Source organism: Arvicola amphibius, chromosome 2 (genome assembly GCF_903992535.2).
Source record: "Arvicola amphibius chromosome 2, mArvAmp1.2, whole genome shotgun sequence".
Taxonomy (NCBI): domain Eukaryota; kingdom Metazoa; phylum Chordata; class Mammalia; order Rodentia; family Cricetidae; genus Arvicola; species Arvicola amphibius.
The window spans coordinates 20,926,903-20,952,131 of record NC_052048.2 but is presented as its reverse complement, the minus strand read 5'-3'; the positions used below and the strand labels follow the sequence as shown (position 1 = coordinate 20,952,131).

Genomic DNA, 25,229 nt, shown 5'->3' with positions numbered 1-25,229 from the left:
CGAGGGTTCCTCTTAGGTGACGTCAGCTTGTGTTCTGTTGGCAAAAACCAACATACACACCCTGTATATGTAAAGTCATGGTTATGACGTGGAAACTCACTTGGGAGGCTGAAGCAGGAGGATACTGATCCCAGGGGTTCATGGCCAGACTGGCTAACAGGGGGAGATTGAGTTCCTCCAAACCAAAACAATAGCAAGATAGAGCAAGAAAGTCAGGCAAAAAGGCAGGAATGGATATGAGAGAAATGCCCCAGTGAGACAGAAAGGAAAGCACTGTCATATATACTATTTTTTTTTAAAACTGGAAATTTTTCTTTTTTTTATTGTTAATTTTTTTTATTTTTTTCCAGTTTATTTATTTTTTATTAAAAATTGCCATCTCCTCCTCTCCTCCTCCCCCTTCTCTCCCCTCCCCTCCACCCACACCCCCACTCCCTCCCTCTTGAGGCCAAACAGCCATCAGGGTTCTCTACACTATGTTGAGACCAACTATTTTTAAATTATATTTATTTTTCTTTGTGCACAACAGTTCTGTCTACATGTATGCTTGTGCCCCACGTATATGCCCGATGGCCACAGAGCTCAGAAGAGGGAGGCAGATTTCCTGGAATTGGAATTCCAGACAGCCAGAGCCACACAGCTAGATCCTGTTGTTGTTGTTATTTTGTTTTGTTTTAAGCTATGAGCAGTTTAGCACTATTGATCATTAGGGAGATGAAGACCCAGCTGCTATTTCATGCCCACTGAGATGTTAGGAACCAATAAATGCTGGAGACCAGAAGCCTCCGGCATTGGTGGTTCAGCGTCTCATCTGGACTGTATCGGTCTTGCAGAAATCAGGGGTGATTTAAGGCTAGAGAGGGCAGGCAAAAGCCATGAGCAAATGCATTTGCTATGCAACTGAGGCTGGCTTTGAACCTGGGACCATCCCTCCTCTACCTACTCAGTGCTGAGATTACAGGCACGCGCTAGCATGCGCCACTAACATTGGTAATTTCTAAAGATTCTAGAGGAGTCTCAGGTAGGACCAAAGGGGTCACAATTGATGGTCTAGTCTGGAATACTGTTCTGTGTGGTATCCATGGTGGGGACTGGTCTTTGCTGACCTCCATGGTGAAAAGTGTCATCTCATCTTTGCCGATTCCTCCTCCACTTTGCAGGTGACCTGCTCCCTCTGCAGTCACCACCCTCTGGCCACTGAGTTCTGGCACGCACTGGTAACCAAGGCAACTCTACTGCAGGATTCAGCCGCACCCTGGGCCTTCTCCCCAGGCCTGCTCTTAAGTGTGGACAAGAGTCAGAATTCACCATTTTCTTAGTTAGACTCACTTTGCTTTGTATGCCACCAGATCTGTCACGCAGACCCCATGCGGACTCACGTGATTATTAAATGGTTTTGACAAATATTAAAAAAAAAATCACATAGAAAAGCAAACATGAAAGCGATGGATGTCAGGTATAGTTCTAAGTTGCCTAATCATTACAGCGTTACTGCAGAGCGCTGCACATGCCTTCCTTCCTTCATGCAGGCATGTAATGAAAGACTGTTGCATGTCCCTAGGCTAGGGAACTCCAATGGAATGATCATCAAATATATACTTAGTGGGAGCCAGGCATGGTGGCTGAGCTTTTAATCCCTGCACTTTGGGAGGCATAGGTAGGTGGATCTCTGTGAGTTCAAAGACAGCTTGGTCTACAGTTCCAGGAGAGCCAGGACTACAAAGAGAGACCCTGTTTCAAAAGAGCTAATAAAAACAAAAACCAACCAAACACACATACACACACACACACACACACACACACACACGCACGCACGCACACACGCACGCACGCACGCACGCACACACTGGGGGATGGGATGGGGAGATGCCTTGATGGGTAAAAGTGTTTGCCATGCAAGTTTGTTCTAAGCTCAGATGCCCAGAACCCCCATAATATCTAGCTGCTGTAACTCATGTGTCTGTAATCCTCGGGTGTCCACACGGGGAGATGGGAGGCAGGGACAGGGATTCTGCAGAAATTCTGAGCCAGCTAACGTGGACAACTAGACAGGTGAGAAGTGAGACCCAAAGGCTGTCCTCTGACTCCCTTACACAGGGACAAGCACACATGCACATAAACAAACTTGGCAGGCAATGTCGCAGTGCCGAATAGATATGTACAATCACTAGGTGTCAATCAAAAATAAATGATAAAAAATAAATCTTTTAATAAATAAATCTTTTAATATCTGTTCTTGGGGGGCAGGAGAGATGGCTCAGCAGTTAAGAACACTAACTGTTCTTCCAAGGAACCCGGGTTCAATTCCCAGCATCCACAAGGCATCTTAGAACTGTCTATAACTTCAGTTCTAGGGGACCCAATACCCTCACACACACATACACGCAGGCAAAACACCACTGCACATAAGATAAAAATAAATTGGGGCTGGAGAGATGGTTCGGTGGTTAAGAGCACTGACTGCTCTTCCAGAGGACGGGGGTTCAATGCCCAGCACCCACATGGCAGCTCACAACTGTCTGAAGATCCAGTTGCAGGGGATCTGACATCTTCATACCAAAGCACATAAAATAAAAATAAGTTATAAAAAAAATCTGTCCTTGGTTCTTATTTTATTAGTCCAGTAAAGGAAACAAACATTGGGATATACCTGCAATCGCAGTTCTCGGGAGACTGAGGCAGAACTGTTGGGAGTCTAAGGACAGCCTGGGTTGTAGGGTGAGACCCTGTCGCGAAAACCCAACCCCTTCCCACATAGAAATTAATTAAATAAATAAAATGTATATTAAACAACCTGTGAATAACACTATTAAAAAAAATAAGCCAGGCGAGGGTGGTGTATGCCTTTAATCCCAGCACTCGAGAGGTAGAGGCTGGTGGATCTCTGTGAGATCAAGGCCAGCCTGATTTACAAAGCAAGTTCCAGGGTAGGCTCCAAAGCCACAAAGAGAAAGTCTGTCTCAAAAAAACAAAAATAAAAACAAAAAAACAAAACAAAACAAAATTTAAACAGCACAGCAGCAAGCACAGGCCAAAATTTTGTTTTTTTGTTTTGACACAGGGTTCCTCTGTGTAGCCCTGGCTGTCCTGAAACTCACTCTGTAGATCTCGAACTCAGAGATCTGCCTCAGACCAAATTCTAGAGAAGGAAAAACTGTTAAGTGGTATTGTTCCAGTGTAGACATGGCCTGCAGTGTCTCCCAAAGAGTCACGTGCTGAAGGTGGTCCCATGCAGTCAAGTGTAGTCACGCTGAAGGATGGGAAATGGGGGTACAGGCTGTAACCCAGCCCCAGAGAGGCTGAGGCAGGAGGACTGACTTCAGAGAAAGCCTGGGCTACACAGCAAGTTCCAAGGCAGTGAGAGAAAGCTATGGCCTGGTGGAAGGGGTAAGTCATCTGCAGGCCTGCTGTGGGAAGGGATTAAGGTGGTTCCCCCCACAGAATGTCAGCTGGTTCCAAGAGCAAGAGGTCGTAAGAAGTGCCAGCTGTGGTGGCACACGCCTATAAACCCAGTCCTCAGGAGGTGGAGGCAGGAGGATTATGAATTTGAGGCCTGCCGGGCGGTGGTGGCGCACGCCTTTAATCCCAGCACTCGGGAGGCAGAGGCAGGCGGATCTCTGTGAGTTCGAGACCAGCCTGGTCTACAAGAGCTAGTTCCGGGACAGGCTCCAAAGCCACAGAGAAACCCTGTCTCGAAAAACCAAAAAAAAAAAAAAAAAAAAAAAAAAAAAAAAGAATTTGAGGCCTGGGTGGGCAACACAGCAAGAATCTATTTCAAGAATCAAAAAGCTGGGTAGGGTTGGACACGCCTTTAATCCCAGCACTCAGGAGGTAGAGACAGGAGCATCTCTGTAGTTTGAGGCCAGCTAAGGCCTGCTATGTGCCCCCCCCCCCAAAAGAAACCATAAAGAAAAAAGTTATGACGTGGGAATCCCCTCTGTAAGCTGTGAATATGCTTTGCTACCACTGGCTAATAAAGAAGCTGCTTCGGGTCTTTGGCAGGGCAGAATAGAGCTAGGCAGGAAAACTAAACTGAAGGCTGGGAGAAAGAAGGTGGAGTCAGAGAGATGCCATGTGGCTGCCGAAGGAGACAAACACACAAGAACCTTACCTACTGGCAAACCACGAGCCTCATGGTAAAATACAAAATAATAGAAATGGATTAATTTAAGATGTAAAAGTTAGTTAATAAGAAGTCAAAGCTAATACGCCCAGCAGTGTTTTAATTAATACAGTTTCTGTGTGATTATTTTAGGTCTTGGCAGCAGGGAAATGAACAAGCAGTCTCTGCCTACAAAGTTATTTTCCTGCCCTTTCACGTGGCATCTCTCCTGTACCAATTATTTTCCTTGTTGGTCTCTGTCATGCTGTGGTATAACTAAGGGGGCTGTGCGGGCTAGTTTTATGCAATCTGGTATAAACTAGAGCCATCTGGGAAGAAGGAACCTCAGTTGAGAAAATGCCTGTCTAAGATGTGCCTTTAGGCAAGTCTGTAGCACACTTTCTTCATGATGGACTCCAGGCTGTGAGACAATTACAGTCATGGTGTTTATCCCCGCAACAGAAGCCTAACTAAGATGGGCGTCACCAGACACCAGATGAAGCTGCTGGATCTTGAACTTTAGCCTCTAAATCTGTTTCTTTTTTAAAATAATGTACCCAGTCTCATGTATTTTGTTACGGCAATAAGCAGCAGGCCAATACATCTCTTATTTATTTATTTACTTACTTACTCGGCTATCTATCTATCTATCTATCTATCTATCTATCTATCTATCTATCTATCTATCTATCATATTTTAGTGTTTTGAGGTAGGGTCTCCCTATGCAGCTCAGACTGACCTTGACCGCGCGGTGATCTGTCTCTCTAGAGCAGGGATTACCAGTTAGTGCTACCAGGCCCAGCTACAACATTCTTCTAGTTCCTGTAGAAGGTGTCAGGAGGTTTTCATTGATTATTAACAAAGCCAGTTAATTGCTACCATCTTCAAATCGCCCTGCTCCTGCCACAGCCCAGACCTTTGGCTCGGCGACTAAGTTCAGACATTGTTTAATGAGTAGCCATGAGCAATTCTGCCCATCTAGTCTTTCTGTGAGACCCTGTCGTGACTTCAGAGCCGAGACCACCAGCTCCAGCCAGGACGGCCCCTGGGAGCCCCTGCTCACCTGATTGTCCAGCTTCAGCTGCCGAAGCCTGAGTGTCTCATCTTCAAAAGCACTGTCACAAAAACAGAAAAAGAGAGCACATGAAGACAAGAGCATTCTAAAAGCCTGTCCGTTTCATTTTTACATACATGCATTCCAGTGGGTTAACTGGAACCAAGGGATTTTTGCCTTAGAGGAAGTGTCTGTTTCTAGGTGTTGCCTACACTCAAGCAAGATCCACCAACTACCACACAGGCCCACCCACTACCACGCAGATCCCACCCACTACCACGCAGATCCCACCCACTACCACGCAGGCCCACCCACTACCACGCAGATCCCACCCACTACCAGGCAGATCCCACCCACTACCACGCAGGCCCACCCACTACCACGCAGATCCCACCCACTACCATGCAGGTCCACCACTATCATGCATGTCCATGCACAACCACGCAAGTCTACCCATTACCTACCACGCAGGCCCACCCACTACCACGCAGGCCCACCCACTACCACGCAGGTCCACCCACTACCATGCAGACCTACCAAGCCTGTGATGGAGCCACACATAGGCCTTTCTTTTTGTTTTAAACTGTGCATCAAGTACTCATCCTGTTCCAAAACAACCTGGTCTGAGTGTTTTGTGTGTGTCTTGTTTTGTTGATTCCTTAAAGCAACCCTATGAATTAAGACTGATTTCTCACAACTAAGATGAAGAAGCAGAGGCTTGGAGAGTCATGCCAAAGTTTAACAGCTAAAGTCCAAATTTGTACCTAAGAATCAGATTATTTTATTTCTTTTTTGGAGCTACTTCTACTTCTATGAGAAGGAAACGGACTCAACTACTAACCTTGACTGACTTCCCTAAGATCTGCAATCAGGGCCATGCATGGCTGCTCACACCTGCAGTCCTAGTAGGGGGGAGGGAGGTGAAGCTAGGATGGCCCTGGCTTTCAGGACAGACTGGGGCTTCATGGTGTCTCAAAATCAACAAGGTCTGGCAGTAGTAACATTTGTTCTGCAGAGAACAGTTCTTTAGTATTAAGGAATACACACACAGACTGACACCACAGGGAGCCAGAAGTGGGCATCACATCCCTGGAGCTGGAGTTACAGGTGGTTGTGAGCCGCAAGGTGCATGCTGGTAGGACTGAAGTCAGGTCCTCTAGAGGAGCAGCAAGTGATCTTACCACTAAACTATCTCTCCAGGCTCCCTTTTAATCTACCACCCACCATCCACCCACCAACCATCCACCCACCCACCATCCATCCACCCATCCATCCATCCATCCTCCCTATGGGTCCCTGCATTTCTCCTGAGAGGTTTCTATTCCCATCCTCAATGCAGGGTGGACAGTGTTGGTATCCAGGAGGATATCCATCCATCATCTAGCATTTTGGGTAGTGATAGGGATTGAATTCTGGTCCTTGGGCAGACTAAGCAAGTAATACACCACTGAGCCACACTTGGAGCTCTGAGACAGACTTCTTTTGAGGGGAAAAAAAAAGGCCAGGCGATGTTGGCACAAACCTATAATCCCAACACTGGGGATGCAGAGGCAGGCAGATCTCTGTGATCTGAGGCTAGCTTGGTCTACACAGTGAGTTCCAGGTCGGTCATCAGTACTATACAGTAAGGCCATGGGTTCAAACCCCAGCACTGCAGAACAAACTAAACAAAGGAACAAACAAGAAAACCATGGAGCACTTACGATACCAGCCCCTCCTCCTAGCTGCAACCCATTTCTGACCTCCCTATGGGTCCCTGCATTTCTCCTGAGAGGTTTCTATTCCCATCCTCAATGCAGGGTGGACAGTGTTGGTATCCAGGGGGATTGGTGTAGATTTGCAAAGATGGTGTCTAAAATGACTGAGACAAACCCATCATGAACAGTGTGTGGGAAAGGGTTAACCCGGAGAAGAGACTCTGAGGCTACAGCTTAGCATTTCCCAACAGCTGCGGCAAACCTGCCTTTGCTCAATGCTCTCGCTCTCTGTCCTCAACACTAAACCAAAACTGTGATGCCTTCTGGCACAGCTAAAGACCATCCCCTCTCCTCCCTATACCTCCCGGGTGCTGAAACCTAAACAAAGCTACATTCCGAGTGAACACCCCAAAGCCTGGAGCAGCCCTTTCAAGGCCTCTAACCATCAGTGTGCCGAGCGTGTCTGTCTTCAAGGCTGCACCCAGACAGCACTCCAATCCTTCCAGCAAGCCTGGGCAAGCTGGGCAGATGTAAATAACAGGGTATCAAGAAAGCATTCGGACCTGAACGGAACAGTAAACAGATGCTATAGGACTATAACACGTACACACAGCCACAGGAATTCTAAATCAAACCAGAGGCTGAGGACAGGCTGAAAAAATAAGCAAAAAGTAAGCTGAAAGCCTCATTTAGCAGAAACAGAATGTGCTGTTAATGTTAGAACCCTGTCTCCGGTCCCAACCCCCACAGCTTCGACAGTCTACCATATGGACACAAAAGTTTGTTTTCTTTCTTTCTTTCTTTCTTTCTTTCTTTCTTTCTTTCTTTCTTTCTTTCTTTCTTCCTTCCCTCCCTCCCTCCCTTCCTCCCTTCCTTCCTTTCTTTTTCTATTCCATCCTCCTGAAGCCTCTGCCCTCATAACCTACTCAATTCCCCAAAGCCCCATTTCCTAAGACCGTAACTTTGCTGATTTGATTAACTGTGGTGGAAGGAAATGGGACAAACATGATCACATCACAGAACTTCATTGAAGACCGGTCAGTGACCACGGAGTGGGGAACGGCAAAGTGGAGAAAGCAGGAGCTTCATTATGATGAAGACTGACTGCCAAGCCGGGCATCATGCTTCCCAGGACTCTTCTAGTTTGAGGCTAGCCTCGACTAGCAAAACCTGTCTAAACAATCAAGCCTAACATCCCGTTAAGATCTCCAGTAATGAGAGGTTGAGGTGCCAGGCAGTGGTGGTGCACACTTTTAATTCCAGCACTCAGAGACAGGGGCGAGCAGATCTCTGTGAGTTTGAGGCCAGTCTGGTCTACACAGCTAGTTCCAGGACAGCAGGACTGTTACACAAAGAAACCCTGTCTCAAAACAAAACAAAACAAAACAAAACAAAACAAAACAAAACAAGAGATGTTGAGGTACTATGTTGTTCTATCCTGGAACTTTCTCTGTATATCATGCTGGTCTCGAACACAGAGCTCCACCAGCCTCTACTTCCTGAGTGCTGGGATCAAAGACATTCACCTGACTACTGTCCACCTTAAATTTTTTTTTTTTTTTTTTTTTTTGAGACAGGGTTTTTCTATGTAACATTTCCAGGCTGTCCTGGATTCATTCTGTAGACCAAGCTGGCCTCACATTCACAGAGATCCGCCTGCCCTACCTCCCAAGTGCTGGGATTAAGGGTGTGCGCCGCCACCACTGCCCGGCTTCTTGTTGTTTTCTAATGTGAGGGCCACTGTTACACAAGAGATAAACTGAGGTGAAGGGCAAAGGTTACTTCTGAACATTTTTTGGTAACTTTCTGCAAATTTAATTTCTAAATAATCATAGACACAGTTTATTAGGAGAGACAAAGACACTCCCAAGAATGGGTGTGGGTTAGTGAGCTAGGAAAGACGTAGATGCAAAAGCCAATTATTCTCCCCCCCCAAAAAAACCAGTAAGAGTTATAAAAATAAGACATTTTGATAAATGTTTACTTCATAACTATGGGCTGAATAACTTATCAATTTCTCTGCCCTTGATCTGCCTGCTTCTGCTTCCCTGGTGCTGGGGTTAAAGGAGTGTTTCTCCATGACCAGTTTGCCCTTGAATACTGCAACCAATTACACGCAGGGTATTTCCAGGAAGCTGAGAGAAGGTTAACTGTGAAGATATTTGCCCAAGATCAATCAGAGTTAGCTCGCTCGCTGGAAGACCTCTCTCCCTCTTACTGCTGCTATGGAGCGTTCCCTGACAGACGGCTTGCCTACGGTTTCAGATACTCGATAATTTTGAACAATCTCCACCTCCACCTCCAGGCCACTCTCTCAACATTCCCTGCAAACTCTCTGGAGCTCACTGCAGCTGAACAGTCACGAGTGATGGCTCCACCAGATGCAGAGGGATGCAGCAAGGGTGTAGAGGCTCAGCAAGCCACCGAGGTCCTGGGGAGAGCAAAGCCACTCTGCAGGAAGAGAACAGGATATGGCTTGTGAAAAGTGAGGACAGCAATACTCGGCCATGGCTTTCCCAGGAGGGACTGAAGCAAACAGTTCTTTTTACCGGTCACAAACACTGCTTGCCAGTCTCAGATGTTATCAGTGAGGCCACAAGCCAGAAGGATTATCCCGGACGCTAATACAAGAAATGTGCTGGGGCGGAGCGACAGCAACAAAGCTCAGGAGAGGTAAGTCATCTGGCACGCGACAAGGAAGGACTGGTGAGCTGCTATGGGAAAAACAAAATCTAAAATGACTCTCATTACATTCATCTATCTATTGTGTGAGGAGTGGCATCCAGAGGCAGGAGGATCTTTGTGAGCTAGAGGCCAGCCTAATCTACGCAGCAAGTTCTAGGATAGTCAGGATATGTAGACATAGACAGAGACCCTGTCTCAAGAAAGAAAAGGCAAAAGTAGTGAAGTGTGAACGGCTGTGGCGGCACAAGCCCACATCCAGCACACTAAGGAGCAGTCTCTGTGGTGCAAGGCCAATCTCAGCTATACTGAGGCCTCTTGGGGGAGGGGACACGGTTATTCTGTACCATGTCTCCTTGACCATCAATCAACACATCCGGAAGACACCTGACCCGAGATGAGCAATCAGACTCCCTTGCCTGTGATTCTGATATCGGATCTCGGGGATCCAGTTTAGCACGGGCTCTCTGGGGACACTGAGACACATCTAAATGAGGCTACATGGGTCTACAGTCATTAAGCAGCAAATGCCGGGGAAAAGAGACAGGCATTCTGGCCCTGCTCTGTGCTCTCAACTACTATACTAAAACATGTATTGAAGGTGACTGTCACTTTACACTTCAGTAGTAATCAAGAACACCAAGCCACCTGCCAAAAACTGATACCCACAGAGGCCAGCAGGATCCCTCTGCTCTAGGGTAAGAGGGCCATGAGGGGAAGTCTAAAGAAAATGAACACTCTAGGAAAGTAGACACATCTCTTTGTGTGTGTGTGTGTGTGTGTATGCATGCATGCATGTGGTATATGCACTCATGCATGTACATGAACCTGTGCACATGTATGTGGAGGCCAGAGAACACTGGGTGTCCCATTCTCTCAGTCTCTGCCTTATTCCCGTGAGACAGGGTCTCTGACCGAACTTGTAACTATGCTGGCAGCCAGCAAGCCTAGTGTTGTGGGATTCCCCTTTGTATGCTGTAAATATGAATGGCTAATGAATAAAGAAAACTGGCTTAGCCAATCCTGTCTCCTTTGCATAGAACACTGGTGATAATAGGCATACGCATAGCCACTCCCAGATTTTTACACGGGTGCCAGGGGATTTGAACTCAGGACCTCTTGCTTGCGCAGCAAGCACTCCAATCCACTGAGCCACCTCTCCAGCTCTTCAGAATCCATACCAGGTTGTTGCTCAGGACACAATGCCTGCAGCAGTCGTCCCCGTCCCCAGGCAGACAGAAACCGGCAGGCATCCTCCTAAGACCACCACCTGAATCTTTGGCTAACAGACTTCCAGGTACCTGGCTTCTTACTTCCCCAAGTGAGCACCCTGTGCTGGCAGACTGGACAATCAGACATATCAAAGAACTACAATACACTGACACGTTCTCTTCTCCCCCTTTCCTGTGCCTGCTAGGGAATGAGAGACAGCCTGGCAGCAGGCTCCTGTAAAATCTGTAAGAAGGGACCCCAACCCTGCTGCACAGGCCTGAGTCTCCTCAGAGCCCTGCCATTTCTGTTGCCTTTCTGTCCTGATAACAAACTTCTTACCTCCAACAGTCCAGTGTCGCTCTGAATCCTACACCCTGGGTTCTTTCCAGACATGACTCTTTTGTTTTGTTTTGTTTTTGAGACAGGGCTTCTCTGTGTAGCTGTGGCTGGCTTGGAACTCACTCTGTAGACCAGGTTGGCCTCAAACATACAGAGATCAGCCTGCCTCTGCCTCCGAGTGCTGGGATTAAAGGCGTGCAACACCACTGCCCAACAAGAAAAAAAATGTCTCTCATAAGGTCATGTGTGGTGGCCAAGCTAGTGATCCTAGGACTCTGGAGGTGGAGGCAAGATCAGGGGTTCAAGGTGATTTTGGTTAGCCTGGGATAAATGAGACACTGTCTTCCCAAAATAAAATAAAAACCCCAACCAACAAAAACCCAAATTAAGCAAAAAATAGACAAAAGGGTAATCTAGATAAATCCAAGAGGCCAGGAGAGACAGAGGAAGAGGAAGTAGAAGCAGTAATGGGAAGACAAGGGAACCACACAGCATAGATGACAGGGGACAGATTCCTTTTTGGGCTAGACACAGCCCTGGTCTTTGCTTCTTAGGGATTCCTTCTCTTCTATAATTCTGTCAATTATCAACGACATTCTGAATTTCACGCCTTGCTAAGGGAAGTAAGAAAACAAAATGTCAAACAGAAAAGGCCTTTCAAGTCTCTAATCTATGGAACAGAATCCTGTAGCTGAACTAAAGATGCCTAGGAAGAGTCAGGACCTCCTGCCTGAGTTGGCATAGAGACACAAACACAAACAATCAACAGCAGGCCAGTATAAATAACCATGCCTGCTTCCTGCAGCCTCCACATCAAGACCAAACAACACATGCTCCTTGAGGATTGTTTTATTACTGAAGGAAAAAAATCAACTAAATTGATGGATAAAATAAATAGAAAAGACAAAACAATGTATTTAAATGTGATCTGCCATCTTAACCACAGCAGAACCAGTCTCCCTCAATAGCCAAGCTGTTGTCCGGGGAAATTAGGTTTTCCCCTCCCAGGGTCCTTGCTAGGATCCTAAACTTACAGCACAATATTGATTTTATTTTTTTACTTTAACTACATTTTGTGGGCTGGAGAGATGGCTCAGTGGTTAAGAGCATTGCCGGCTCTTCCAAAGGTTCTGAGTTCAATTCCCAGCAACCACATGGTGGCTCACAACTATCTGTAATGAGATCTGGTGTCCTCTTCTGGTCTGCAGACATACAGACAGAATATTGTATACATAATAAATAAATATAAAAAAAAAAACAAACTACATTTTGTATGTAAGTATATTTGGGCATACATGGCATGGTGGACATGTGGTGGCCAGTTTCTCTCTCTCTCTCTCTCTCTCTCTCTCTCTCTCTCTTATTTTATGTGCACTGGTGTTTTGTACACATTCATGTCTGTGTGAGAGTGTCAGATCCCCTGGAACTGGAGCTACAAACAGCTGTGAGTTGCCATGTAGGTGCTGGGAATTGAACCCAGGTCCTCTGGAAGAGCAGTCAGTGCTCTTAACCACTGAGCCATCTCTCCAGCCCCCAGACACAGTTTCCATGGCAGCTCCTAACCACCTATAGCCCCAGTTCCAGGAGATCCAATGCCCTCTTCTGGTCTCTCAAAGCATCAGACATGAATGTGGTGCACATACTTCCATGCAGGTGAAACACATGCATGTAACATAAAAATAAAAAAAGTCTTTAAAAAACGTCAACCTAGAAACCTAGGAATCAGCAATGAGTGTCTAAGTCACATGCTTATCTGTTGGGGACCTCACTGACACATGCTCCCTCTATACATTCTAGAAATCTCTCACATAGATGTATTTACAAGTTGAGCACAGTATTGCATACCAGTACTTAGAAGCTGAGGCTGGATTTTTTTTTTTTTTTTTTTTTTTTTTTTTTTTGGTTTTTCGAGACAGGGTTTCTCTGCAGCTTTTTTAGAGCCTGTCCTGGAACTAGCTTTTGTAGACCAGGCTGGTCTCGAACTCACAGAGATCCGCCTGCCTCTGCCTCCCAAGTGCTGGGATTAAAGGCGTGCGCCACCACCGCCCGGCTGAGGCTGGATTTAAAAGAGTTCAAAACTAGCCCAGACTACGTGGTAAGACCTTGCTGTAAAATACAAACAAACAGGCTGGAAAGATGGCTTAGTGGTTAAGAGCACTGACTGCTCTGCTCTTCCAGGGCAGAGGACCCAGGTTCAATTCCCAGCACCCACAAGGCAGCTCATAACTGTCTGTAACTCCAGTTCCAGGGGATCTGACACCTTCACGCAGATATGAATGTGAACAAAACACTAATGCACATAAATGAATGAAACCTTTAAGAAAAAAAAGTCAGCCATGCTAAAAAACAAACATAGTAATAATTTAAAAATTGCTTTTTGGTTTTGTTTTTGTTTTGTTTTGTTTTTGTATTTTCGAGACAGGGTTTCTCTGTGTAACAGCCCTAGCTGTCCTAGAACTAGCGTTTGTAGACTAGCTGGCCTTGAACTCACAGAGCTCCACCTGCCTCTGCCCCCCACGTACCAGGATTAAAGGCATGCGCCACCACTGCCCAGCTAATAGTGCTTTTTAACATGAAAATATATTGGAAAAGTTGCTGTACAGGCTGGAAATTGGAAACCCAATGCCATTACTGCTATTAATGACATGAGTTCCAGGACAAGCTCAGGAAGGGTGCTGAGGGGCTGCAGAGATGGCTCCGTGGTTAAGAGCACTTGCTGCTTTTATAGTGGACCCAGGTTTGGTTCCCAACAACCACACTGTGGCTCACAACCACCTGTAATTTCAGTTCCAGAAGACCCAATGCCCTCTTGTGACTTCTGCAGACACCAGGCATCCACATGGTACACAGACATACATGCGTGCAAAACATCCACACACACAAAACTAAAACACATCTTTTTTAAAGGACTCGGAGCGGAGCTCTACTGGGGAGTAGGCGTGGCTGGTGCCAACACAGGCATCTGGGTGCCCTCGCCTCTCATCCGCATCTTTTATGCCGTGTTTATGCTACAGCTGTGGTGTCAGGAGAAACTCTGCGCTTCACTGGGAATTCCTGCTTTCACTACAACAGATCAGCTTCCAAAACAACGATCTGCAGAGCCCTTCGCTGACCAGCACAGCAATCAGAAGACTTGGAATGTTCAAAAGACAAGCAGAATCCAAAAGGGACTCAAACAGCAAGACTTTCTAACCCGACTCAGTCTTGTAAATGGTGCATGGTGTACAGAGCATAGATCATTTAAATTAATGTTTAAAGTCATGCATTTCTTAAATGAGAGAGAGAGAGAGAAGAGTAAGAATATAGAAGCTAGAATGAAGTTTTGAAAATCCTATCAGGAAGAATCTTCTGATTATCTTGACTAATTACAAAACAAACAAACAAACAGTAACTTCAAGAGAGGGTGATGATGTATGCTTTTTGCAGGGTTTTATTTTATGATAATTTTTTTTGTTTTGGTTTTTTGAGACAGGGTTTCTCTGTAGCGTTAGACTGTCCCGGTACTAGCTCTTGTAGACCAGGCTGGCCTCGAACTCACAGAGATCCTCTTGCCTCTGCCTCCCATACTGCCCAATAAAAAAATACTTTTTAAAAGCAAACTTTGGTTTGAAACGTCAAGCAAACAGTGTACAGGTCTGTTAGCAGTGACGAACTGGAATCTATCACGACAATGACTCGGAGATGCAGTAAGCTGCCCACTTCCAGGACATCAGCTTCCTCCCTGTCCCCTGGCTTCCTCCTTTGCTTTCTTCGGTCAGTTAAAAGGGTAAGCATGGCCTTTCAGCCAAGCTGCAGCATCTACCCTGTAAGAAACTTCTGCTGCCCCTGACTGTCAGCGTGAGATTGGGAGTTTGTTATCCATAGTAAGTGTGGTTTTGAAAACATGTTATTAAATCTAAACTTGGGGTACTGCTAAATAACTCAGGGGCTTTGATTAAACTTGAGAGCTGAATACTAATGACCCTTGGGACTTCCAATGTGCTACCTCTTTCCATTATACCTGAAATTAATTTTTATACAAAATTATATTTTGCTAGCCAGAACTCTTAATTTCAGCAACTATCACTCAAAGTGGTTTTTTTTTTTTTTCTTTTCTTGTTGAGAGTCATTGTACTCACTATGGAAGCCATGGCTGGCCTTGAACTTCTGATTCTGCCTCTACTTCCGAAGGACAGGGTTATAAGCAAGCACCACCACATCCATCAAATCCATCAAGGTTTCTTTTATTATTCACTTACGGTTGTTTTTGTGGCAATCCTCAGTCACATCCTGAAGCACACAAACAGTATGCTTGGTTTCATCTAAAAAGTATTAGTTACAAAACTTTGGATTTTACAGTATTTAATTAACCATACACAAATACACCCACACCCACACCCACACACACCCTGCTCCCTCGAGACAGGGTTTCTCTGTGTAGCCCTAACTGTCATAGAACTCACCCGGGCTTTAACCATTTTTTTAAAATGAGATAGTATCATCCTATGTTACCCAGGCTGATCTGGTCTTATACGAACTTCCCTCCTAGAAAATGACTCAATACTTGGGAGGCTGAGGCAGAAGGACTGTTGTAAGTTTCAGACCAGTTTCATTCTGCTTTCGCAGCCCAAGCAACTGGAATTACAAATGAAATTAAATAAAATTCACCTTGTCCAAATTCTAAATTTAGTCAACCTTGGAAAGTCATATTTTTATACATGTTGAGACACTAAGACTAATTCTGAAAGAATGAAATACTGTTCCCGAGAAAAGACACATCAAGAACAAATTAGACAATCCAGAAAGACTCCTTTGACATCGTCCTCCCTCAAGCAGGGGAAAATGCCAATATTCTAGGCCCAGCTGTCTTCCCCTCAAGAGGCTGCTGCAATTTGGAGGGGATTTAAGTGAAGCCAGGGATGGAAAATCCATCTCCCAGGAGGCCCATTTAGCCGGGCAGTGGCGGTGCACACCTTTGATCTCAGTGCTTGGGAGGCAGAGGCAGGTGGATCTCTGTCAGTTTGAGGACAGCCTGGTCTACAGAGAGAGATCCTGGACAGCCAAGGTTACACGGAGAGACCGTGGAGGAGGCAATGAGAAGAGAGAGCTGGCAGCTGACTTAAGTATTCTTACAGCTCCAAGAACACAGCAAGGAATTTATTTAGAGTGTGATTCCCTCTTGATTTGGCTCATGTCTCATACATAGAGCTGGAGAAAAACCAACCAATCAGTTGAATGACCCAAACAAAGAGGAACCTTAGCCCTTTCAAGGGCTCAACATTTTTTAAATTTTATTTTATTTATTTTATTATTATTACTATTATTATTATTATTATTATTATTGATATATTGTCAAGTAGTCCATGATGGCCTTGAACTCCTGATCATCCTGTTTCTACCTCTGGAGCACTGGGATTACAGGTGTGCATCGTTCTACCCCCTTAGAAATGTTAGTAACTACTCATGACTTGACCCCAAGGTAAGGATGTACTATCCCCGAGGGACCTACGAATGCTGGCACTGGAACCAAAACCCATCTTCCTGTCATCTGATTCTCTCCTCCTGGTGACACTTTCTCTCGTGGACAGGTTTTCATTCTTCTTTTCTTTCCAGGGTAAAGATGAACGTACAATCTTTTCCCTGATGATGCCAACTACATATTCCTGGGCTGGGGGCAGAGCTGGTACTCAATATGCCCCAGGCTGGGGGGCTCACCAAATACTTTACCTTGGAGAAAACCGATAATTACTTGTACATGACCAAAATGTTTGATTTCTTAAACAGCTTGCTCTAAAAATATGTTAAATGCAATGGGTATCTGTGCTATCATTTGTGTGCCCAAGTGACATCCAGAACGTCTGCAGGAGCTGGGCATGGTGGCTCATGCCTCAGTCCAGCACCCAGGATCTGATGGCAGGGTTGCCACTGAGTTTGAGGCGAACTTGGGCTACAGTGTGATACCATCTCAAAACCAAAAAACTCAAATATCTGCATTATATGCCTTGATAATACATGATAGTATAGGAGCCCACAAAAGTCAAAAGCCTGGATTTTATGTTTTTAAATGTTTACTTCCTTTATATTTTAGTCTTATAATTTCATACATTTACAAAATGAATGTATTTTAATGTATCATATCCACCCCTAAATCCTACCTTCCACTCTCCCCAGACTCTTTTTTTAAAAATTTATTTATTATGTATACAACATTCTGCCTCCATGTATCCCTGCAGGCCAGAGGAGGGCGCCAGATCTCATTACAGATGGTTGTGAGCCACCATGTGGTTGCTGTGAATTGAACTCAGGACCTTTGGAAGAGCAGCCAGTGCTCTTAACCACTGAGTCATCTCTCCAGCCCCCCTCCCTAGACTCTTTAAAAGAGTATATGTGTGTCCACAGAGACCAGAGAGTGTAGTGAGGAGCAGCGGGCCGCTTCCCGCCGCCCGGATCCTGGCCGCCTGACTAGCTTATGCCCCGAAATAACAACACATAAACTGTATTCATTTAAACACTGCCTGGCCTCTTACTCACATCTTGATTAACCCATATCTAATAATCTGTGTAGCACCACAAAGTGGTGCCTTACTGGGAAGATTCTAGCGTACGTCCATCTTGAGCCGGAGCTTCATTGCATCTGTCTCCCTGAGGAGAGGTGGGGCAATTGTCTGAGCCATCTACCTCACTTCCTTTTCCTGTTCTGTCTACTCCACCCACCTAAGGGTTGGCCTATTAAATGAGCCAGTCAGTTTCTTTATTAACCAATGAAATAAACTCAAACAGAAGACCCTCCCACATCAAGAGAGGACATCAGATTGCCCTGGAGATTAAATTATCGGGAGTTGGGAGCCATTTAATCTGCCGGAGGTCCTCTGGAAGAGCAGTGAATGTTCTTAACCACTGGGCCACCTCTCCGTCCCACTTAAATAGCTCAGGCTAAGAAAGAGTTTAACCTGTCTTATTGCATTTATTTGTGTGTGCCTAGGGCAGGACACATGTGCTACAGGACATACATGGAAGTCAGAGGCAAATTATAGGAGTTGCTTCTTTCTCGGAGGATCAAATTTAAGGCTTGACAGTGGGTGCTTTTAGCCGCTAGGTCGTCTCATCAGCCCCCAGAACTGTATTTCTGTGGCGTCATTTACTCCTATAATCTTAGGTACCGCACACCCCTCTTCTTCTTTCTTCCCGTTGTTGGTCATCATTACTTTGGTGTCACTGCAGCTGGTCTCACTGATACCCAGGCTGGACCTAATTTCCTGAGCTACAATGATCTCAGCTCAGCCTCCTGAGGGGCTGACACTGACGGGAGCCAGCAGGCCCAGCTGTCTAAGTTCCCGTGCATGAAACGAAGACACCTTCCCCACTTTCTTCAAAGCGATGAAGCTGCTATGAAGTCCAAGCACGCACAAGCATCAACACTACTGTTGCTCACTTTATGCTGACTGATCTCCCCTTCTCTGAGATATAGTCTAGGGCTGGAATGGTGGTGAAAGCCTGTGGCGCCAGGTACTCCAGAGGCTGAGGTGGAAGGATCTCGAGTCCAGGGCCAGGCTAAATGGTGAGACCTGATCCAAAACAAAACAAATATACAGCTGAGGGCTGAGGATGTAGCACCATCGACAGAACGCTTGCCTAGCACGAATGAAGTCCCAGGTTCAATACCCAGCACCCCCTAACCTAAAGCCAGGTGTGGGGTGCAGTCTTGTACCCTTCACCCATCAGGGGGAAGGAGGAGGACGACAAATCCAAAAGAGCTTCAGAATTTCATTCAATCAAAACATCCCTCCCTACTTTAGCCTCCAGTCTTCTGGACACAGTGAGCCGCCATGAGAAATGCACACTGTGTTCCAACGGGAAGCAATCCATCCTCTATCAGACTGCAGTTCTCATCTAACTTACTGAAATCTATTGGCGCTTTCCCCTGCAAGGCTAATTAATAAACAGCAATGATTTAATTTTTCAGAAGCCTGTACGAAAATTTCCTATATACTGTTAATGAAAAAAAAATCTTAAAACTTGTCATTGTAATTCATATGCTAAAGATATATTTTGCAGGGGCTGGAGAGATGACTCAGTGGTTAAGAGCACTGGCTGTTCTTCCAGAGGACCTGGGTTCAATTCCCAGCACCCACAAGGCAGCTCACAACTGTCTGTAACTCCAGTTCCAGAGGATCTAGCATCTTCACACAGACATGCATGCTGAAAAAGCACCAATGTAAATGAAATAAAAATAAATATTTTGCGGGGGAGGGTTCAAGATAAGGGTTCTCTGTGTAGCCCTGGCTATCCAGGAACTCTGTAGGCCAGGATAGCCTCAAACTCAGGGATCTCTACCTGCCTCTTCCTCCTGAGTGCTGAGATTAAAGGTGTACCACCACTGCCCAGCTAAAATAAATAAATATTTTAAAAAAAGAGGGGGGGATGGGCTGGAGAGATGGCTCAGCGGTTAAGAGCATTGCCTGCTCTTCCAAAGGTCCTGAGTTCAATTCCCAGCAACCACATGGTGGCTCTGGTGCCCTCTTCTGGCCTGCAGGCATACGTGGCAGACAGAATATTGTATACATAATAAATAAATATTTTTTTAAAAAGGGGGGGATATATCTTGCAGGACATGGTGGCTAACAAGTGCAATCCCAGGACTGGGGAGGTTGAGACACACGGCTTAACAGTTTATGATCAGGGCTAGGTCAGTGCAACAGCTCAGTGATTAAAGCAATCCTTGGGGCCATGTGGTGGAGGGAGGAACAGATTCCCACAGGTAGCCTCCAGCCTCAACTGCCGCCCCAACACATGCAATAAAGAAATAAATGTAGTAACTTTTTAAAAAGGGGGTTACAGACCAGCCTGATGTATACAGTGAGACTCCATCCATCACATACACACACGCATGCATGCACACATGCAGCATTTAGGGCTGGAGAGATTTAAAAGTGCCACGTATAGCTCTTGCAGAGGTCCCAAGTTCAGCTCTCTTTCCCAATACCTATTATCAGGCTGTAACTTCGGCACCAGGGGGATCTGACTCCTCTGGCCTCCTTAAGAACTTGTACAGACATGTACATACACATAATTAAAAATTAAAAAAAAAACTTAAAAAAAATCAAACAAACACCAAAAAGTCCAGGAAGGATGCTTGACAAGGCAGTCAAGATTATGTGGAACAGAAAATTACCCCTGGTGAACCAACTTCCAGGGGACTGTGGCTTGTCAGAGGCCCCAGCTCTCTGGTGGAGCTGGTCTCCAGCAGGGGAACTAAAGGAATTATCTAGGCCCTCCAACCAACCAACGCCCAGCTGGACACAGCTCCGGATCCTCCCCAGAAGATTCAGTTCAAACATTCTCGCTGCTCTGCTAAGAACAAACATTAACTTGTTCTTTCAATGAGCACCAAGGCCAAGAAAACGGTAGTGTTTCCACAGGAAAGTCTAAGGAGCCAGAAACTGAACTGTTCTGCTTAGAGCAAAGGACTCTGGCAAGAAGGAACTTGTTACAGGATATTCTTTCCTGTCTAGATTGGCTGTGCCCTTTGCCATAAACAAACAAACAAACCCTAACTGCAGGTTAGGCACTGTTGACAAAATTAGGCAAGGCATAGTTTCCAGTCAAGAATATTCAAATTTTCTTTCCTTTTTCCTTTCCATCTTATTTTATGTGTATGAGTGTTTTGCCTGTGTGTCTGTGCTCCAAGTGTCTGAGGAGGCCAGGAGGCTTTGGGTCACTAAGAACTATGGTTATAGATGACTGTGAGCCACTACATGTGTGCTGGGATCTGAACACAGGTGTTCTGTAAGAGCAATAAGTGCTCCTAATCAGTGAAGTCATCGCTCTAGTCTGGGGAGGGGCTCCTTTTAAGTTAGGGTCTCAAGTAGCCCAAGCTGGCCTTGAATTTGCTAAGTAGCCAAACATGACCTTGATGAATTCCTGATCCTGGTGTTTCTCTCTCTCTCTCTCTCTCTCTCTCTCTCTCTCTCTCTCTCTCTCTCTCTCTCTCTCTCTCTCTCTCTCTCTCTCCCTCTCTCTCTCTCTCTCTCTCTCTCTCTCTCCCCCCCCCCCCGTGTGTGTCTGTGTGTGTGTGTGTCTGTGTAACAATGAATACATGTTTGAGTTAAGGTTTCACACTGAACCTGGAGATGGCTGATAGCCAACAGCCCTAGGGATCCCACAGCACTGGGTTTCAGGCCACACAAAGCTTTCAGATTTTATTTCTGAAGGGAAATCACATTTGTGGAGAGGGCTAAGCTAGGGTCTCCCTACTGGCCCTGCTCCTTGCTGTAGGCTGCACTGGGTGAACTTGCCAGGGCGGTGCTGGATAGCGACAAGGAGGGAAAGCTGGCGGGCTAACCAACCCAGCTACCACCCAGGCCCAGAACCACAGCTTGTTATGAGCGTCCAACACCCCCCCCCCCTCGTGATCTGCTGGAGCACGTGAAGGGGATGAACCTACAGATCCAAAACAACAGGATCTCCATGACACAAGACAACAACAGAACATCAAGAGGAGCCCCAGTGAGAGTCCATTATCAGTGGCAGGTGGCGTAGCAGAAGCCAGAGGCCTGGAGCCAGATCAATGATTGCAGCCATGAACACTTACAAATAAAGATGAATGGACTTAGGGTAAACTGTGACTCACGGGAACACACTGCAGCTTCCACACGAGATTCTTCTCTCTCTCTGTTTTGTTTATTTTGTTTGGTTTTTCTCTCTCTCTGTTTCTTTTTGTTTATTTTGTTTGGTTTTTCTTTTAAATTTGGTTTTGTTTTGGGATGCGTTACATGGGCAGAAGATGGATGTGAGGGGGCGGGGAAATAAGTGGGATCAGAATACATGATGTGAAATCCACAAAGAATCATTATAAAAGTTAAAAAAAAAAAAAAAAAAAAGATACGGTCTCCCTGTGTAGCCCTGGTTGGCCTGGGGCTCACTATATAGTTCAAGCTGACTCTAAACTTGCAGCTATACATAACCATACCGGGCACACCAACACATACCAATAAATCTACCTGTGCATATGTACTGCGGGGGTCAAACCGAAGGCCTCTGACACGCCAAGCAAGCGCTCTGACTCTGTGCCACACCACCAACTCCAGTATCACTAGCAAAAGTTCAGTCAGCCCCAATGCTAGCCACCTGCTCCCCCCCAGGGAATCAGCAGCACAAACTGCTGTCTCGGCCCAGCAAAGTTCCTGAGTGTGGTTTTACAGTCTATCTCCAGTTTCCAACAGAAAGAGAATAGTTGAAATTTGCTTGTTAATACTCTCTGCTTTGTTGAAAGACATCTGCCTTGTTAGGTAAGTCAGCCAAACAACTACATAAGACAAAGGGGGAAAATCACAAGAAACTTAAAGGTTAGCTGTTATCCATACAACTAAAGGCATTAATGCTAGGAGATCTGCATTCAAGTCTTTCATCAAAAAGTCTAGGAACTGGGGGGGCTGGAGACATGGCTCAGAGGTTAAGAGCATTGCCTGCTCTTCCAAAGGGCCTGAGTTCAATTCCCGGCAACCACATGTTGGCTCACAACCATCTGTAAATGAGGTCTGCTGCCCTCTTCTGGCCTGCAGACATACACACAGATAGAACATTGTATGCATAATAAATAAATTTTTTAAAAAAAGCCTAGGAATTGGAAAGATGGCTCAGCAGTGAAGGCGCTTGCCACGTAGTCCTGATGACTAGTTTCCTCCCTAGACCCAAAACTGACTTCACAGATTGTCTTTTGACTTCCATATTTATACTATAACACCCACCACCATTCATTAATAATAATAATAAATAACTTTTTTAAAAAATTAGATATACTATGTAGGTCAGGCCAGCCTGAACTCAGAGATCTGCCTGCCTCTGCCTCTCACATACGGGGACTAAAGGTATGTGAGCACCATGCCCAGCAATAATAACTAACTTTTTACAAAAGAAAACGAGTTAAGCTCGAAGCTCTGGCTTCTATCTTTGGTACCGCTGCTGCGCACCTGCGATCCTGGCAGCAGGGAGGTGGTAGCAGAACATTTAGTGTTCAAGGTAAGTCCAAGTTATACAAGACCACCTTGAAAACATAACAAAACATGAAAGTGTACACCAGGACAGGACAGGACAGGAGTACACCCAGGCCTGGTGATCCATGCCCATACGAGACTCCTGGCAGGCTAGGGCAGAAGGGTTTCGAGTGTGGGTCCGGCCTGGATTACTGGATTACCCTGAGAGGCAGTCTCCTCCCTCCCTCCCTCTCCCTCTTTCTCTCAATATTAGTGACTACTAAAAGCCAGACGCGCACCCCTTTTTAGCAAGAGACGAGCTAGAGTGGCAAAAGCCGCACCGTCTCCTACCTAGGGCAGGAGACACCGTGACTCACAGGGTCCCCTTTGATGGTAACTGAAAATTAAAGAGCTGGCTTCTTTGGAAGAAAATATAGGAGACGAGGGGAAACTTTAAAATTACACCTTAAGGTTCAAGTGCAGAAGATGAAAAAAACAGCCCCCACCTGGCCCCAATTTCAGAGTCAAGTCCTTCTTGTTCCCTAAAATCATGAGTCATGGGAAGCTGAGGCAGACAGCCCTAAATGAGTTCGAGGCCAGCCTAGTTTAGATAGAGCGTTCCAGTCTGACCAAGGCTATATAAGACATGTCTCAAGACAAAACAAAGAAAAAGGCAAAACAACAGAAAGGAATAAAAATAAAACCATAGCCCCATAAAATTTACTTCTCTAAATTCATAAAACTAAATCATCCCCCTGCCCCAAGACAGTGTTTCACTGTGTAGCCCTGGCTGTCCTGGAACTCACTCTGTAGACCAGCTGGCCTCGAACTAAGAGAGATCCGCCTGTCTCTGCCTCCTGCCTGTTAGGACTAAAAGACGAGCACTCCCCCTCACCCGAGCACGTCTTAAACAGAGACACTGAATACCAACTTTAAATAACCCGACCCTATACTTACAAATGTATTTTTTTTTCAAAAGGGGGAGGGCGTAAACAAATTTCAGAATAGCTATCATGTTTGTAGAATTTACTTAATGAAAGACGAAAACAGCCCAGCACTGAGAGTCAGAGTTCAAAGTCATCCTCATTACCAAGTCTGAGGCGAGCCTAGTCCGCCTGAGATCGACAAGGGGGTGGGGGGTATTATACTCCAACGTCTTTGTAACTTTTTTTAAAAGATGGTTTAGAATCAGTTAAATACTAGTTTAAACATCTGACTAAATCCTTACACGCCCAGTCTTTATCTGTTGTGGTGACGGGATGGTAAACGAAGAATGTAGTTGAAATGTTTGGTTTCAATCCTCAGACAATGTCAAAGTTTTGAGCCAATGATTTCACACACACACACACACACACACACACACACACACCCTGCCCCATTAACTTTTCGTTAGCCCAGCTGACGAGAAAGGAACAGTCTGAGACTGCAACCCATTTGATTTCTCAAGCTCATCCTGTGGACCGGGCAAAAAGAGGGAGAAACAGGGGGCACAAACAAGAGGTATGGAACAGTCTAAACTAAGACGGAGCTTAACTAAGAGAACTGTGGAACTCAGGGGAAGAAAGAAAAGCCGGCGGGGGGTGGGGGAGGGCAAATGGATAAAAGAAAAGAGCAGTTTTGCATTTTCAGTCCCCGCACTCCGTTCCAGAATTCCGCAATGACTGCCAAAAGCAACGGCCTTGGAACCAATTAACCATCACCCGCGACCTTCCGCTTCGACTCCCGGGAGGGACATCGTTCCACCTCAGTTTTGACTCTACTCCTGAGAGACACGGTAAAGGGCGAACGCTTTGCGAGTGAGGAAATCGGAGAGCCTGGGGGAGCAGGGCGAGCTGGTTCGGGGCAAACTCCAAGGGAGCGGCACGAGAGAGTGCTGGCGGAGCGGGATGCTCAGCGCCTGCCCAGTTTGGAGACCCGATCCTGGTCCCGGTCCTCGCCCGCCCAGCCGGGAGACCCCTCCTCGCCCCTCTGCCGCCCTGGCCCCCGCCCCTGACCTGTCCGCGCGAGGTCCCGGTGCGCAGCGCGCCGCCTCCATTCCCGCCCGGCCGGTGGCATCAGAGTCCAGACCCCGACTTGCGGCCGCCGGGCTGGAGAGGATGGAGGAGGTCGGGCCCAGCCCCTGGCAACCACACCCCGCACTGTCGCCGACGCCCATTGGTCCAGTGCCCGCCGCTCCCTTCTCACTGGCTAA

At 46.1% G+C, this 25,229-nt stretch overlaps 1 protein-coding gene across 1 annotated transcript in view; it reads right to left on the bottom strand.

Moving 5' to 3' along the window:
* The window catches only part of Tulp3 (TUB like protein 3), a 35,069-nt gene extending 9,944 nt beyond the window's left edge, over positions 1-25,125 (bottom strand). Inside the window, exons 1-2 of the mRNA XM_038320057.1 lie at positions 25,033-25,125; positions 5,167-5,218 (exon numbers count right to left, since the gene is read on the bottom strand). Of these exons, the coding sequence (XP_038175985.1) occupies positions 5,167-5,218; positions 25,033-25,073 (93 nt within the window). The 5' untranslated portion in view covers positions 25,074-25,125. The remainder of the gene's footprint in view (positions 1-5,166; positions 5,219-25,032) is intronic.
* Positions 25,126-25,229: the final 104 nt, after the last annotated feature.